The following is a 17369-nucleotide window of genomic DNA, read 5'->3' as shown; positions in this document are numbered from 1 at the left end:
AAATTAGATGTGCAAGGGAGGATACTGGAAATGGGGGGGAGTGGGCCAAGGGAAAGGAATTTTAATCCTGGGACTTGGGGATGTCTCTCTGTTGCCCAGGAGATGTACCATCTGCAGACACATCCTGCCTGTTATTGATGCTTGCCCTCTGAGGAGAAGGCCACAGCCCTGGAAGGTTGGCCATGGGCTACCTGCTCACTCATGTTAAGACCTGTCAAGACGTAGACCTCCTTGCCCACCTAAGGCTGGGATGGACAAACCTTAGCTAGGGTGAGGACCATGCCATCGATGTCCCCCTCTGTCCTGGCCATTAGCCGATCTTTCTGTGCACATGTGAAGATACGGTTTCTATAGCCATCACCTGGGAGCTGAGCCCAGTGGTCATAACCAACCCTGACCCATGGGTGGTGGTCAAGTTTAAGACGTGTCTCCTTATCTCTATGGAATCTCAGGAGGCCTGTGAGGCAGGACTGCAGGAGGCCATTATCCCACTTCAGTATTAAGGGAAGGAACCTGACAAGATGCTCATAAGGAAGGCTGAGCTAAGCTTTCTGATTCTGGGCTTTTTGACCAAGACTCCATAGGGAGTGTTGACTCCCTCTTTGAAGGCATGTGTTGGTAGGAAATAGAGCTGAGAGCTCTGGGGCCAGATGGAAGGAGGAGGTTCCTTGTGGGAGGGGAGGAAAGCGGTGAGGGAACCACGGGCACCAAAGATGAATTCCACTTCATCCTTCCAGCTCTCCAACACACATGCTGCCACTTCTGATCCCAGGTGCTTGTGTGCATGTGTGTGGGGAGTGTTGTATGAGAGGGACACACAGAGGTACAGGGGTGTCACTATGTATGTGTCTTGGTTAAACATGTCAGCGTAAAGTCAGCCTAGGTCTGTCCCATTGACTGAAGCCAGCAGTGTCACTTTTTACTCACGCTCCTCACCCCCTGTGGAATCGTGTGATTGGAGCACGTGTCCATGGCTGATGATTCAGAATTCCAAGTTCCCATCGTCCTGTGCTCTCTGAGTATGGCCACCGAACTCTTCTGCACCACGTGATGTGAGGGGACTTGCCAAACTTCCTGCCCAGGATGCATGCACCCAGCTCATTTTCTTGCACTGTCCCTCAGTCAAACACTGAGTGTCCACCTTGCCCCTTCTCAGAGCAGGGCTGAACTGGCCCAGTGACCTTGGAAGCCAGGGGCAGGGAGGGTGGCTGCTGGCACCGGCTGGGGAGAAGCCTTCAGGGAGGCAGAGTGAGGCATCCCACCACAGGGACAAGCCTACCAGAAGGTCTGTCTATGGCACCCAGGGCCCTGGGTTAGGCATGAAAGGGAGGCAATGGAACAGGAGGAGGACCAGTGTTCAGAACCAGCAAGAGAACACACCTGGGCTGAGAGAGGCTGGTGCAGAAACACAAAAGGAACAGGGCCCAGGGTCAGCAGGACCAGCACCTGCCCAGTGACCAATGTGTCAGGGTTGAAGAAGCCTCTCCTCCGTCAAGGTAGCCGGCCAGAGATGCAGGGGACTACCAAGAGGCTGTCCCGTGGGGAAGGCACCACTGCTGTTTGCTGCTTCGTGTCTGACATCCTCTCCCACTGGCCACACCCATTTGCCCACCTTGTCTCCACCACTTCGTGGTGGCTGGGGAGATGGGCCATGTCTGGCCCTGCTGGGGTCCTGACACCACAGAGCAGATATCATCTCCCTTCTTTTCTCCTCTGTCTTCCCTCCCCTTTCCTCTTTTTTCTCTTCCATCTATCTCCTCCCAAGAAAAGAGAGATACTCATATGACGTTGTAAACTTTATTCCAGGGAGGAAAGAAGGAGAGGATGAGGGAATGACAAACGGGTGGACAGGTAACATACAGAAGAGACTGATGGCAGTCACACAGGGACTTATTAGAATTATGGCTGCCCAAGATTTCCCGATCTAATCCCTACAAGCTGTGGCTATGTCCTGTTTAATCTGAGTGGGCCCATGTAATCACAAATGTCCCCACAAAAGAGAAAGCAACATGAATGTAGAAGCAGAGACATTTGCAGGTGCTGCTGGATTGAATATGGAGGAAGTAAGGCTCCAGGAGCCAAGGAATATAAGCAATGCAGCTCTAGATGCTGAAAAGGCAGAGTGGGATTCTCTCCCTGAGCCCTGGAGGTAGGATGGTCCTGCCCACACCTTGGTTGTGGTCCAGTGAAACCCATTTCAGTCTCCTGACTCCAGAACCCTAAGAGCAAAAACTGTGTAGTTTTAAGTCGTTAAGGCTGTGGTAAATTATCATAGCAGCTAAAAGAAACAAATACATGGAATGACAAGCTGGAAGAGAATGAAAAAGACAGGGAGAAGGGAAGACAATCAGAGGACCGGAGGCAAGAGATCAGGTAGAATGGCAGGTGGGCAGCTAGAAAGCAAGAATTTGGAAGATAGGCAGGAAGGAGGGTGGATAACTGGAAGACAGGCTGGCAGCAAAGATTTCTTCAGACCTTGTCTTTGTCTCAGCAAGGGTTACAGGATCTTCCTGAGCTGCAGGTGGATCCCGTTGGTGGAACTCAACACAACTTCTTGTACTGGAATGGGAACTCTGGAAGGATCTGGTGCCAGCTCAAAGCGGAGCAGAGTCAAGGCCACAGCCACCTTCAGCTCATTCATGGCAAACTGCTTCCCAATGCAGTTCCTGGGTCAGGGAGGGAAAATGACATGAGACATGTCTCAAACCCTCTTTTGAGTGCAGTAGGCATTGACCTCTGAACCCTTGTCAGGATGGGACTTTCAGGGCTCTGTTATGTTGATCAACTCAAAGCTCTTCCTTTTAGGTCACACACACCTCTGCCCCAAGCCTTGCTTCACACTCTCCCTCTGACCTTTGATAGATTCCGTCTGTCCTCCAGAAGAGGCTCCTAACTCTGACTTTTGTTCTCAGCAGGCATACATCCTGTTAGGGAAGGGTCAGAGCTCTAAGCCACTGAGTCAATGGAGTGAATCATTAAAGGAGTTAATTGTTAGTGTGTTCACTCCTTCCATAAGCAGTTTCCGGTTTCACAATGTGGAGGCCAGGTCAAGGCCTTGTATGTACTGTGGTGGTTCACCCTCTCCGGCTCTCTCAGTCAAGGGGGACACACAGGGACCACGATCCTCAGACAGAAAAGGTTCACAGAGAAGGAAAGATGGGGTTGTATAAGGAAGTCAGAATGGCAGCAGGGAAGCTTCCAGGAGGGGCCACAGGTTAGAGTCTCTCAATCTACTGTCATACCTGCCTCTAATGAATGGTCCAGACTTCTGCCTCTCCCTCATCCCCAGTCAAGCAGCTTCTCTAGCCTTCTTAGTCCACTCCAGAAATGTCCCTCTTTGCCATCTGTCAGTCTCTTCACCTAGCCTTTCGTATCTCCCTGCCTCCCCTCCCTCTACACTGAGGCCACGGCCCAGCTCAGACCCTCCTATGGCATCCATCACAGGTGGACATGTCCAAATGTCTCAGCTGACGTAAAAGCCCTCTATGGATTGTTGCCTCCTCACCTCTTACATGTCCGGCTCCACTTCCTAACTCAGCTCATGTGTTGAGATCATGGAGAATGCCCTCCCTCCAATCTACCTGTCACAAGCTCAAGGCTAATTCTAATGACACGCTGCCCTCACAGCTTGTGCCGGCTGTATCTCTTCCTCCCCGCAGACCCTAAAGCACCATTACTGTTTTATTCAAGGGCACATCACCGTCCAGTGCCCAGTACAGTGCAAGAACATGGCACATTCAACAATCTGCTCTGTTGAGTGAGTGAGTGAGTGAGTGAAGGAAGGAATGAATGATATCTGTCCTGAGTAGAGGTGTTTCTTTTTGACTGTTAATGCCTGGAGGCAGGACAGTTTCTTTTATCGCTTTTTCCCACCTTCTAGGACAGGACTTGGCACACAGAGACAGGCTTAATAAATACTTTTATATTTGAACCCATGAAGTTAATTGAATTGAAAAAGTAAATTAAAATTGGACCAAAAAAAAGTAAACATGAGTTCTGACTTAGGGATGAGCAGCCTCGTCCTCTCCTGTGCCCTAGTGGCAGCCACATGACTTGCAGCCAAGGTGTATGAAGGAGAAATCAACCCTGGGAGAAACCAAACGCTAGAGCCAATCTTGCTCTCTGGAAGAACTATTTCTTTAAAGCCAGTTCTGTGAAAGTAGATTCACCATTTGAAGAATTCACAGAATTATCAGTTCAGAAAAAGCATGTTTCTAGTAACTACGTACAAAGTGTGTGGAAGTTACTATTTCACAGGAGGATTTCTGTAGTCTTTGCAGATTTTCAAAGCAGCCATTCTGGAGTGCCCTGGTCGAGCTCAATGGCTGTTTCAAGTATGTTTTATATTCTACACACCAGGAACCTTCCAAATGCTGTATGTCATATACACAGTGGTGGAGTTTCTCTGAAAAGCTGTTGATTGTTTTTATGTCACACTTTTGCCAGCATTGGACTATATATATAGACTGTGGGACTATAGTGTATAAATTCCACTCATATAAAGAATTTTGCCAACTGGAAAATTTATCATGGTCATCTAACTATCCATGTGCAGTCAAACATTTGTAGGTAAAGACTGCAAAAATAGACACATATTGGTGTTAACTGTCTTCAAATGGCTACTGTACTGTTCCTGTATAAGGCTGGAACAGTTAGGACAAGGAAGGCAGCTGGAAATTCCAACACACGCAAACATCACAGTGAGTGGCAGATCGATGAATTAAGTACAAAAGGCACTCACTGGACTGAGCATGTGGAAAGAGGAAAACAACCCCTTTTAAGGCAAGTGGTGATTGAGGAAAGGAAACATCTGAAGTTTAATTCACATGAGAAATTCTAATTCTGCCATGTCGTACTTCTAAAGTGAGGAAAGCACCAGAATAAATTAACTTTGGAACAGCCACTGACACTGAATTTTGACTGGCCACTGGGAAAGTCAGTGGGTAAAAGTGCATGTGTCATGCCCTGAAATGAAACATTTCTTTTGTAAATATAGACAAATGACTCCTTGCCAACACACCAACAAACAAGGGCATAACTGCAGGCCCACATACACATGTAGGAGGTGACAAACATCAGGGTAGCCTCCCACTGACCCCGGCCCTTTGGTACAGGACGTCTCACCTTGATCCTCCTGAGAAGGGCAGGAAAGCATGGCTGTGTGAAGTTGTACCCAATGCAAATCGGGAAGGGTCAAACACCTGCAGAAACAGCATCAGGGTCAGGACAGGTAGGGTTAAGGCTCTTCTTCCAATTAAAGAGGGCACAGGACTCCCAGAGGTGGGAACAGAGGAAGGTGTCGGTCTAGGGAGATCAGCCCTTCTCCCCTCCCACAGCCATCATACCTCTGGGTTGGGCCACACCTTCGGGTTATGGTGAAGGCCATAAAAGGAAAGGGAGACCATGATTCCTGTGGGGCAGGGAGAAGAGAGAAGGCTGACCATACATATGCCAGCAGAGGGTAGATGCATGCACAAAAGACCTGGAAGCCACAAGGAGAACCACTTCCCATCCCTCTAAGTGGACATCATCATGTTGCAAGAGAGGTGGGGTGGACATGGCAAAGCGCATGAGCACACATTAGTAGACAACGTTGATTCAGAACTGAGAAGAATTGGAAGCTTACTTTTTGGAGCGACTGAAGTGAAAACACATTTTTCAAGTACCATCCATGAGTCCTTGGGGATTATGCATTAACTCATTCAATCCTCAACACAACCCTTCAAACAGGGCACTCATATCCCCATTGTTCAGATGAGGCACCTGAGCCTCAGAGAGACTGACTGACTTGCCTTTGATCACACAGCTAGGTGCAGAAGTACAGGGGATTCAGACCTGAGGTGAGCCAAGGGGTGGCCTCAACCATGGCAGGTGTCTCAGATCTGGTCATCAGCTGCTCTCTGCCATCAACCTGAGGGCTCCTCAGAGACTGGACCGTCTGAACCATGACCGTGGATTTCCTGATCTCCCTCATTTGCATAGACCCCATAAGGAAGAAACCACATCTCCCCCTAACTTTGTGTGATTGTCACTGCAAACCTTACATCTCAGAGAATTAGAATTTTAGGGATGAATTCCTGAAATCGCATCCAGAGTCCCACATCGGCTTACAGAGAAGATTCCACGGATGAGTCATTGTTAAATTAAGTGGCATGCCCATAGTTCCTTGCATTTGTCAGAAAGGAATTATGACATATTACATCAAATACAGAGAATGTTCAAATAGATGTGGCAATGAATACAGAATGGTCCCTGTTATCTGGAGTCGGGATTGGAACATGGAGTATTATTAATAGAAACCTAGAATGTTAATGTCATCAAACAGAATGAGTGTAGCGTTAAAAAACCATGGGTGTAGACGTGATGGAATGCTAGTCTCCAGGAATGATAGAAGCTTAGGATTCTGTTTGTGTGAGATGTCAGAATTGAGATGGTACTTATAGGTTATTGAGGTGAATGTACCAAAATGGAAAATTTCCTTATGAGTGGGAAGTGGAAATAACATTTATTGACCTTCTGATGTGGTCTGACTCTGTGCCAGGCATTTCGTATTTTTCATCCAAACACGAAGTCAGTATCCATTTAATGATGAAGAAACAAGATCAGAAAGGTTCAGAACTACCCTAGGACACGTGGATCTATCCTCCCTGTGTTCTTGCAGAGCACTTAGGTTAGTGAGTGTGGTGAAGTTCAGACCTTTGGGTAAGGAGCGACCATCAGGGAAGGTGATGGGCTTGCTGAGCTCTCTGCCAACTACTGGGACTGGCGGGTAGAGTCGCAGAGCCTCTTTGATGCACATAGTGGTGTAGGGCATCTGATCCAGGTGGTTCCTGAAATGAAGCCCAACATTAGGGCAGGCAGGGGCCAGATAGGCCACGGGTTCTTGTCTAGCTGAGTGGGCAGGGCTCTCCCGTTTCGTGAGCACTCACCAGGTAATGGTGCCATCCCCCAGGAGGCTCTGGAGCTCCTCTCGGCACCTCTGCTGATGCTCAGGGTTCGTAGCCAGAGCATAGAGGATCCAGGAGATGCCAGAGGCTGTGGTGTCATGGCCCTCAAACATGAACGTGTCCACTTCTGCACGGAGGTCCTTGTCAGACAAGCTGCTCCCATTCTCCATCTGGGAAATCATGGCAAGAGTGCAGGGCTTGCCCCTTCCTCTGTCGTTCTGGGCAAAGCCTCGGGCCTCTCCTACACACACTCACTCTGGCAAAGAGGAGGATGTCCAGGAAATCCAAGTGCCTCTTCCTTTTGATCTTCTCCAGCTCTCTGTCCTCCTGCAGAAGCACCTTTCTCTGCTTGATCACTCGGTCTGTCCCAGAACAGTGGTTCACGCGCAGATGGAGAGCTCTGCGTGCCCACAAACAGCAAACCACAGTAGCCCCAACTGCCCCCACCTTCCTTCAATATGGGTGTCAGTGAATAGGATAAGTGTGGGAGTGGGTGTGTACATCAGGGGTGGGAGCTCCAGTAGCATGTGTTTGCAGGTCAGGCTTCCCCTCAATAGCACAGCCCCTGGAGTAGGCTCAGCTCGAATGATGCTCAGAGGGGGTCTTATTCACCATCATCAAAGGGGTGACACATGTGAACCCCACAGAGTCCCTCCCACCCTAACATCTCGGTGCCCAAAGCCCTACACCAGGGAAGTACTCAATGTGGCTGAGTCCCAGTTCCTGTACGGGCAGCAAGCAGCCAGGCTCATCCTGAGGGTCAGGGCCAGTCCCTTTGAGATGTACCTGATGAAGAAGGGGGAGCAGCCCAGGAGGTAGAGTCCAACCTGTGTGCTGATGGGCGAGCTGGCAGGCTCTGTGGTTCTTGCGGCCATCAGGAGTCAGACTATAGATGATGTCGTTCTGGTAGAAGAAATTCCTCACTCGGAAATGAAAAAGATTTTTTACATCCCCAATGGCCTGGATGTAGGATTGTAAGTTCCTAAAGGGACAAGATACAGAAAAGACTGGAGTTTTGGGAGACCTCTGACATGGAGGTGCAGTGGGGTTGTAGGTGGGAGTTTCAACAGTAAAGACAGGGGACACTGTGGCATTTGTCACTCTGTGTTACAGTCCTGGAGACCCTCAGTCCTTAATAAGGGACATGCACAGGCTTCTCCCTGTGCCAGGGGTCAGGAATCTGCGGCTGAGTCAGGGTTGGTCTGGACTGGGATTTGTCTGTGGTCATTCTCGACAGAATCTTGCTCTTTGTGCTGGTCACCATCCAAGCTGCCTGAACTGCCTCTCAGGTAAGTCCATCCCACTTGGTGAAAACAAAAAGCCTTTAGCTGAAGGACTATCACTGACCTGTCTGTCTGCTCGCTGTCCTGCTGGCTGAAGGCACACTTCATGATGGTGTCCAGGGTCATCAAGGAGATGTGGCCATAGATGTCCAGATGTGAGTCCTGGCTGATGAGCTCTTCCCATTTATCCTGTGGTGGGAGGGGACATTGACCCTAGTCTAGTCCCCCACAGGGCCTCTGCTGACAAGGCTACACTCTCTCTGTGTCTCTCCAGATGTCCTGTTTGGAATCCCTTCCTTTCCAGATGCGTTATGACACATGAAATCTCTAAAGCAAGTTCTGTAAAGTGAGGCCCGTATTCTCAGAAACTTTTGTTACACAATTAAACAGGTTCTTTCATAACAGTTGAGATAGTTTTGAAATATAGGAGTAAGTTATGATGATCACAACCTTGCAGCAGACCAGCAAACATTGTTTCTCAGGGCATAAGGGGGAATCTTCTCTGTCCTGCGGTGGAGCTACATGTGAGGGACAGGCAAACGCCAGTGTTAGGGAGCAAATGTGTCAAGCAAGAGGGAATCTAAGGGTCTAATAATGGGGCTCCTAAGGAAGGGACATCAGGGACTTTAATTCCTTTCATTCATCAAATATTAGCTGATCACAGTTGGTGAGTCATTGACCTGCTGGGAGGTGATGTGATGGCAGGATCCAGCTCTGAGAGTGCAGCGTGTTCTCCATTTGCTTCCATGGAGTGGCTCAATTCCATGCAGAAGCCCTGCGGCCCAGGCCAGAGCCCACCTGAGTGGCATCCGGAAGCTGCCAATGCCCAGGCCAGCCAGCAGCAACATATGCTGTTGCCCAGAGGTATGACTCTTGCTCTGTATAGCCCACTGTGCTAAAGATGTGGAGATGGGTGGAGAGCTGACCCGAAATTCACCACAGTTCCACGTTCTCATAGCAATGACCAAAATGTGGATCCAAGCTGGTGCCTGAGTGCTCTCCCGTCCTATCTACTTTTGGTAAGCGCTGTCACACAGTAAGTTCTGAGCATGTTATTCTGGCAGGCTGTGTCTGGTGGATGTCTGAAGGACACATGTGTCTGACAGTGGCCTTTGTGAGTTGTGCTGTCAGGAGTATGAGCAGGTCAGAGAGGGATGGACTCACCAGCATCACTCGGACTGAGTTGGCCATGAGACCCACGTAGGGCTTCAGGATGTCATAGTGGAAGGCTGGCGTCAGCATCCGCCGGTGCTGGAACCACCTCTGCCCATTCAACAGGAGCAAACCATACCCTAGATGACAGACAGATGTGTGGGGAAAGGGAGATGGAATCAGAGGGATGACTGGGGACAATTTGGGAGGAACCAAGGGTGTTAGAAGAAGGTACATCATGGGCAAAGACAGGAAAGGCCGGTACATTTTAGGAATGTAAATTTCCCAATGTGGCAGGTTCATAGGATGTCATTTTGACAGCTACGAGATGAAAGATGAAATAGAGTTGGGGGAAGGTCATTGAAAGACTTAAATAATTGTCACTCTGAAAACGTTGGAGAGCACTGAGAAGTGATGTGGAAGAAGATAAGCGTCAGGAGGGCTCTCATCACCATTTGGGAAGCGGTGAGGTTTTATCAGAAGAAGAAAAATGTGGCTTAATGTATAGTTGTGGATGGTGACATGGTGCTGGTTATCTATTCTTCTCTGTAAGCCAAAGAATAGTTCTTGGTAAACCTACCTGGCACGTGGACTTACAGTCCTGGTTGGATTGACTTACCAATCCATGGAGCCAGGAATCCGTATGATCCAAGAGACTTTGGGTCTGAAAGGTAAAGAAGGGCAATACAGGAAACTGTAGGGGACCAAACTAGGCAGGTGGCCCCCAGGATGCAACTCTGGCACTGAGCTACATCCTAAGGACCACCTGCCTAGTTTGGTCCATGCACCGCCATCGCTTCCTGATAATTGTCACCTGGCAGTTGGCCTCAAGTGACTTCCCAATTGCCACCCATCCTCAAGTCTCTTTGTCCTGTTAGTCACTGTGGGTTCACAAAGGCAGACTCAGTGTCCCAGCAGCAGAACAGAACACCCACATGACTAGGATGGTGGACTAGCATAAAATATAGGCTTTTTTTTATCTTCAGTGCCAGAGAAAACACAGGGGCCTGTGGTGTTCCTACAATTTGTGGGGGCTTAGTCATCCCATGACCCAGGAGGGGCAACAATTAGAGGTGCCAAGGCCAAGTCAATGTGAATAGGAAATGTCTTTCATGTCTGTGGCAATTTACATAATAGATTGTATCAATTCAGAATGGGGGGTTGGAATAGAGAAGGAAGGAAGGATGGAAGGAAGGCAGGAAGGAAGGAAAGAAGAAAGGAAAAAAGTGGGGGGAAAACTGTGGACCTTGGGCATGTTGTGAAATGAGAGGGTAGTTTGTAGAAATTTCAGCTAATGATGGCAGAATTCCAAGTCTCTTCTAGACTTTCACAACCCAAGGGCATGTATCCAAGAGGGAAGAGCTGCTCTAGCCATGATATGGGTTTCACTCTCACCTGATCTTCCCAGGATCACCTTCATGTAGTCAGGGTCATAAACCGTGAGCCTGGCCTTGCTCCCCCATAGCCACTGAGGACAGGCACACGGGAATTCCTCTACCCTTTTCTTAAGCTGTTGTAGCTCCTGCTCCTTTTGGAACTATAACAAAGAAAAAGACAAAGCAATAAAACCTTTCTCTTTATATCCAGTGCTTGGAGTGGTAGTGAAGGGTAGGACTGCCACAGGGAGATAGCTCGGGATCTATCACCTGAGAGGTGATTAGGACTTTGGAGTTGTTTCTGATGAGCTGGGCTCTGATCTGATTCTTGCTCTTGATTAAGACTTGGTCTAAGGTCAGATTCTGGTTTCCGGTTGGGCCGTCTATGGACCCTGACTCAGAACAGCCTTTAGAATGTTACGCAGAGTACGTGCTCGAGAAATGTTCAGTAATGAACTGCATGAGATAAAACCCTTTTCCATAGACTTTCATAAGAGTTATTGGTTGAATTGTGTCCCCCTCAAATTCATACATTGAATACCTTAGCCCCAGTACATCAGAATCTGACTTTATTTGGAGGCAGGGTCTTTATAGGGATAATCAAGTGAAAGTGAAATTATTAGAGTGGGCCATAATCCAATACCACTGTGTCTTTATAAAAGGGGGGAAATTTGGACACAGAAACAATCACTCATAGAGGGAAGATGATATGAAGAGACACATGGAGAAGACAATGGTTTACTAGCCAAGGAGTGAGACCAGGAACAGATGGTCCTTCAGAGCCTGCAGAAAGAACCAACACTACAAATAATTTGGTTTTGGACTTCTAGTTTCCAGAAGGAACATGAGACAACAAATTTCTGTTGTTATGCAACTCTAACAAAGTAATACAATTGTGTAACGCTCCAGGTACACCGATGTTTGGGGACAGATTATTACCCTATCATGTTTTACTGAAGAATGAGGAAACCCATGTTAAAGGATATGCCCAAGTGAGCTGCATTACACCCAAGCCTGCTGACCCCATGTTTCCCACAGGTCCCTGGGTGACTCTGTTATCATATTTCAACTCAACTTTCTAATGGCTGTGCCCCCGTTTGCAAATTTACCTTCAATACCAATAATGTCTGTGTTCTTAGAGCCAGCATAGAGGATATGGCTCAGAGGAGTTATGCCTTATTTTTAAAGCAAATGTGACAAGGAACGAATGCATACAGGTAGGAGAGTGAATGAATGAGTCTTGATTAAAATTCTCATTGCCGATGACAGATAGAATCTTGAGCTAATGTAAGAAAGAGAAAAGGGACAAAGAGAAGGCTGGGGGCCCAAGGGTGTCTCACAGAGCCCAAGGGCAGGAAGCAGAACAGGGACTGGAGAGCTGCCTGGACAGTGTCTCATTCTTATTCTCTGTATGTACACGTATTCGTTCTCTCATCGAATGTTTATTGAGGCTCTACCTTGTATCTGATGCTTCCTAGAATCTGGCAATATGGTCACAGATAAATAGACAACAGTCCCTGACCTCATGCAGCTGGGTCCACATGGTGAAGAAGAACGCTTGGATCCTTCCGGGACTGGCACATGACCATTCTACTCCACATCTTGTCTGAGTGGCACTGTACACCTTATTTGAGAATCTGATTGAAATATCATGGCCAAGGTGTACACCTGCTACAATCCCCTGTGGATAGGGTTGAATAGGGCATTCAGGTGCCCACCCTGTGTAAGGGAAGGGTTCTCAGAGCAGTTGAGCTGGGATGACATCCCTGTGTTTCCACTACAGTGAATGAGCAAATACATAAATGAGTAGATGGAGCCCCTCATTCATTTATTTGATACGTGTGTATGAGCACTTACTTTGGGTCAATTGCCTTCCTAGTTATTGGGGACCCAGCAGTGAATAACAGAAGTCCCTGCCATCATGGAGCTCATGTTCTAGTGGGGAGTGTGGGTGAGCAGACAATCCTGCCTGAGAGGTGTCCTGCTGAATTACACAGGGAGGAGGCTCTGTGCTCCCAGGTCATGGTCATCATTGGTGCTTCCCCTCTCCTTTGATCCAATGTGGGTACTGACCAGTGGAAGACTCTTACCACCCCCGCTATGTTACCTGATCCTTTAGGATCCCTCATAGTGGCCTGGCAGGGGCCTGAGGGACCCTGCTTCGGCACAGTCGCATGTCTCCTTCTTGATTGCTTAGTGCCCAAGCCAGTCAGCTTCCCTCAAATTTGGCTCCTGTCATTAGTGCCCTTTGGGGACCCAAAGGAGCGTAACTGTGTTCTGTCTTTCCATTCTTCTCTCTAGGCCATTCTGGCATCCACTGGTCTGTCAGCCTTCCAATTAAATGGTTGGGGCTGCCCTATGTCTCTGAGCATGTGTGGCCAGAGCCAGCAGAGCCCCTTGTAGAAAGGATGGTAGCCATGGTGACAGTGATGACAACCATGTAGGCAAATACCCAGTGCCCATCTGGCCTCCAGGCTTCAGCCACTCAGTGTAGGCAGTGCTCTACTGGGGTTGTCCTCACCTAGTTGCTGCTAAGAACTGCAACCACAAAGAAATTTGCCCAAAGGGAAATAGAAAGAGAGTGGGTGGACAGGTAATAATGTCCCCCACAGGCAATCATCAGATGTGGGCTGTGCTAACATGACAGGTACGCTTGATTTGGAGGTGGTCATGGCGGGAAACAAGGCTGTTTGGTTTATTTGAATCCCAAAGATGTGAGTTCCCCTTTCCACAGTCCATGTTGGCTTTTACCCCAATTTAATGCACTGAGTCTGTACCTTCAACATAGTTGTCTTTCATAGGTATTAATATTATTTTACATTCATACAAATTAGAGTGTAACTGTGGCCCTAGGTCTATGCCAAGTTTAATTCTCACATTATAATAGCTCACTCGAGTGCTATAATGATCATTACCCTCCCTAACTTACAAATGAGGAAATCAAGTCGTAGAGTGGGTATTCAAAGCACGGGGCAGAGCTGGGATATGAATCTAGGTAGCTCAGCGACAGAACCCATATGCTTTTCTGCCCACCTTCTCACTTGTCATCTGGCCTGAAAGAGTAGCTTCAGTCTGGATGTAATAGGTGGCACTCAATTCCCGACTTAGCCAATAACAGACATATTAAATAAATGAAAATCTCAGATATACTATAAAAGCAAGAAAACTGTGGCTGCCGAATCTCTCCACCACCCAAGTTGACAGACAAGCCACATCATGCGTAATATTAGTTACGTAAATAGAATGATCCACGTAGAGAGCTTACATGTCATCGAACGCCATCTGGGCAATGGGCAAGTCACCAGAGGAATTGTCAGTGGTTCCTTCTGTCAAATCCTATCTCAGAACTGTGACAACTGCGTCAAAAAAGGTCGCAATTTCTCCCAATGAGCAAATAAACTGGAAGTCAATAGTAACCCAATTTGCACGAACAAACTGGACTTTGGCTGTTTCTCTGCAGCTGATACTATAAACAGTCCCTACCTATAGCTCCTCTGTGCTGATGATGACTTGATCTCCTTCTCTGAAATAGAGAAGGCCCAGGTGTCTGCAACACCCCACCTCCTAAGGCTCCTTTCATCCACAGACCCTTGGTGAACCCTGCTCCAAGCGGTGCCCTCACCTTGCTCTGCACCCTCCGCCTCGGGGACTAGCACTAACAGAGCTGGCTGGCGAGCACTGTCTTACCCAACCTGCAAGCTGCTTCTTCCTCTGTCAGTACACCTCCCTTTGTCAGGCTCTGCACTGGGTACTGGGGTACAGGAAGGAGGCGGATGTCCTCAGCCCCAAACAGCTCAGTGCAGGGGTTTAGGGAAGGAGAGCTGAGAGGTAAAGAGATTCTCTTTAGTGGCGCAACTCAAATGCCAATACGCCTTCCCTGGGGCCATCCTGGAAGCCTTCTTGCTTATCTGTGCCGGTAACCTGTCAGGCTTTTAGCACTGCAATCACCAGTCTGGAAAACTCCCATGGTCTCCGGCCAGCTGAGCTAGTTGGTCCCCTACATCTGACATTACCCCCGCCCGCCCTACGGGTGAGCCGTTCTTCTTCTGACCTGATACCTTTTTAAAATTCCTGTCCATTGTCTCCACAGACTGGAAACCCCACAGGTTGTCTGCATTCCCATGCAAGCTCAGGGCCAGGCAGAGAGGATGGGATTGAGTGGACTGGGGCAGGGAAGCATCTAGAAGTTCTGTTCTGTCCCAGTGTGGAGCTGGGAGACTCAGCAAGGAGCGGCCATTGTCCTCAAAGTGCTGGGCTGCAAATAGCCTGCAGATCGACCTAAGGAAGGAGGGTCCGACAGACTGAGAACACCAGCACAGGCTTCCTGTGAGGGAGTGAGCTCCCAGACTGGGTTAGGAGCCGAGACCTGGGCTTTCCCCCAGGGCCACAAGCTCTGCACACCACAAGGCTTTGTCCGATAGACTTGCTGACCATGCCCGTGATCTAAGAGCCCCGGCACCCTCTGCCCTCCCACTCTCCCTTGCCGCTCCTTTTTACCTCCTGGTTGTGCCCGTACAGCCAGTGGGGAGGAGGGGACGGGAACTGCTGGAGGGCTTTGAGCAGCCACTGCCTGTGCAGGTAGAGCTGGGCTGCCTTGAGCAGCAGCAGAACCACGCTGAGCAGGGCAGCCACTTGCAGGAGCCCAGAGATACTGCCCAGGGGGCTGGTAGGGCTCAGCACAGAGACACTCATGGTGCGGTACCTTCTGGATTGCTGACTGTCTCTGACCACTACAGGCCAGGCTGGAAGGATTGTCCCACCCACCTTTTGGCAGGGTGAAGGATGAGGGCAGAGCTTAGGGCTCAGTCACCAGAGTTGATTCATTGTAAATGATCCACCTTGAAAAACAGGGAGAAAAGCGGGTTCAGCTAACGGTGACAACAGTTGTGTACATTGTAACTTTCCGTTCCTCGGTTTCCTAACAAACATTTCATGAGTACCTACTATGTGCCGGAACCTAGCTGCAAGTAAAACAGACACAGACTCTGACTTCTCAAAACTCCAGTCTTGTTGGCCAAATGTTCAGGAGGTATTGTTTTATTATTATCCCCATTTCAGTGAGAGGAACTAGTTACAGATAGGTAAAGTGAAGTGGCCAGCGGAAAACAGGCATTGCGTGTGAGTTGGGGTTACAGTCCTTCTCTGTTCTCTCCAAAACTGCCTGCCTAGCTGCCTCTGCAATTCCCCCCAGGGCTTGTCCTAGTCCACTGCTCAGTTGTGGGTAAGGGTGGACAGAGCACTGGCCTTGGACTCAGGAGGTTTGGCCCCAGGTCTGGCTCACTACATATACAGGCAGTAATTGATACTCTCTGAAACTCAGTTTCTCCTTTTGCAGGTGGAATAATAATCCCTTTCCTAAGATCCCCCCTTCCCAGGAATCTTCATTCATTCATTCATTTTTTCATTCACTCAGCAAATGTTTCATGAGTGCACAGTCTAGTAGGTAAAGTCAGAAAACTAACTTAGTACAATAAAATATGATAAGGCCTTACTGGAGGACTGAATAGTGGGCTGGGTTTTAGTTTCAGAAAACTAAAAGAAAGGGAAAGGATCCTGAAGGATGAATAGGAGTTCAGCTGGTGGAGTGTGCTAGGTACAGGTATGAAAAATGCATGGAAATCATGACTGATTTCACAAAAGAGCAAGGAATAGGGGCAAGTTAATCTGTCGCCCTCACTGTTTTAATGATTCTCTCCCCAATATCAAATCCAGGGCCCATAATTCAGAGTAAAACACAATACATTTCAAGAAGATTCATTGGCAGGCAGCCTTCCAGGAGGCACCATTTGCTCCTGACCTGCTTACTCACCCATCTAAACTCTTACTCTGAATACCCTCATCCTTTGCCCTACATCGTGACAGGTGATTCGTCACATAACCAGAGTTCTTTTCTTTGTCCAGTAAATCCTAGGCTCCTGTCCAAACCCAAGGGCAGCGGCATGTAACCATTCCTCCCAAGCTTCCCCCAGTTCTGTGGTTATTTTCCATCCCTCTGGCTCCAACCCCAGGGAATCTTGAACTCTGACTCTTCCTTACTTGGCTCAGCACTAGTTTTGCACCCTCAGCATGAAGGGCAGTAGTAGAGAGACTTTGGAGTCAGAAAGCCTGGGTTTCTGACTCTTTGGTTGTAACTCATTCTTTTTCTGCCTGAGTCATCAGTTTCTTCTTTATACTTGAGCTCATAATGCTTGGTAAGAGCTAACATTTAGTCAGCACTTACTATGTTCTAGGCACTGAGCAAAGAATTTGTATGTTTTCTCCCACAACAACCCTGCAAAACAGATTTTTTAAAAACCCTACAACTCTAGGTGAGAAAACTAAGGCACGGAGAGGTTAGCTTCTTGCCCAAGGTCATCCAGCTGGTAAGGGGTGGAGCCAGGATTCACACCCAAGCAGTCTGGCTTCAGAGACTTTGCTGTTAACCATCAAAGTAAAGAGATGATTTTGGGGTTGAGACTCAGACCACATATGGTAGTCCTGAAACTTCCCAGGAAGCATGTCATGTTTACTGTTTTACCCACTGTTTCCAAGTAGCAGACGAGGGTTTCATCAACTCCATGTATTGGTGTGAATGCAAGCCTTACTCACTATCCAGAGCAGCTTTTGTGAGA

At 48.4% G+C, this 17369-nt stretch overlaps 1 protein-coding gene across 7 annotated transcripts; it reads right to left on the bottom strand.

The window, feature by feature from the left end:
- Window positions 1-1783: 1783 nt before the first annotated feature.
- Window positions 1784-15536, bottom strand: CYP4A11 (cytochrome P450 family 4 subfamily A member 11). 7 transcript variants are annotated; one of them, XM_081055955.1, is made up of 13 exons: window positions 15256-15510; window positions 10778-10919; window positions 10002-10046; window positions 9395-9522; window positions 8295-8419; window positions 7775-7929; window positions 7203-7309; window positions 6930-7117; window positions 6697-6830; window positions 5346-5410; window positions 5125-5201; window positions 2476-2666; window positions 1785-2232 (listed from the first exon to the last, which is right to left on the bottom strand). In XM_081055955.1, exons 1-12 carry the CDS (start codon window positions 15448-15450, stop codon window positions 2498-2500), a joined length of 1530 nt encoding a protein of 509 aa, XP_080912081.1. In that variant the 5' UTR covers window positions 15451-15510; the 3' UTR covers window positions 1785-2232; window positions 2476-2497. The 7 variants fall into 7 exon arrangements, with proteins under 7 accessions (XP_080912080.1, XP_080912085.1, XP_080912086.1 ...); XM_081055956.1 differs by having other exon boundaries at window positions 1785-2219; XM_081055958.1 differs by having other exon boundaries at window positions 1785-2219; window positions 5364-5410.
- Between the last annotated feature and the right edge of the window lie 1833 nt (window positions 15537-17369).

Source organism: Rhinolophus hipposideros (genome assembly GCF_964194185.1).
Source record: "Rhinolophus hipposideros genome assembly, chromosome: 8".
Lineage (NCBI taxonomy): Eukaryota > Metazoa > Chordata > Mammalia > Chiroptera > Rhinolophidae > Rhinolophus > Rhinolophus hipposideros.
The sequence above is the reverse complement of the archived record's forward strand: the minus strand, read 5'-3'. Positions and strand labels throughout refer to the sequence as shown.

Coding starts and splice junctions, on each gene's coding strand:
- CYP4A11 (XM_081055954.1), bottom strand. CDS start 15,450: ATGAGTGTCTCTGTGCTGAGCCCTACCAGCCCCCTGGGCAGTATCTCT. Junction 5,202..5,345: donor AGGTGTGGCCCAACCCAGAG/GTATGATGGCTG, acceptor CTGTTTCTGCAG/GTGTTTGACCCTTCCCGATT. Junction 2,667..5,124: donor CCCTTCTCAGGAGGATCAAG/GTGAGACGTCCT, acceptor TCCCTGACCCAG/GAACTGCATTGGGAAGCAGT.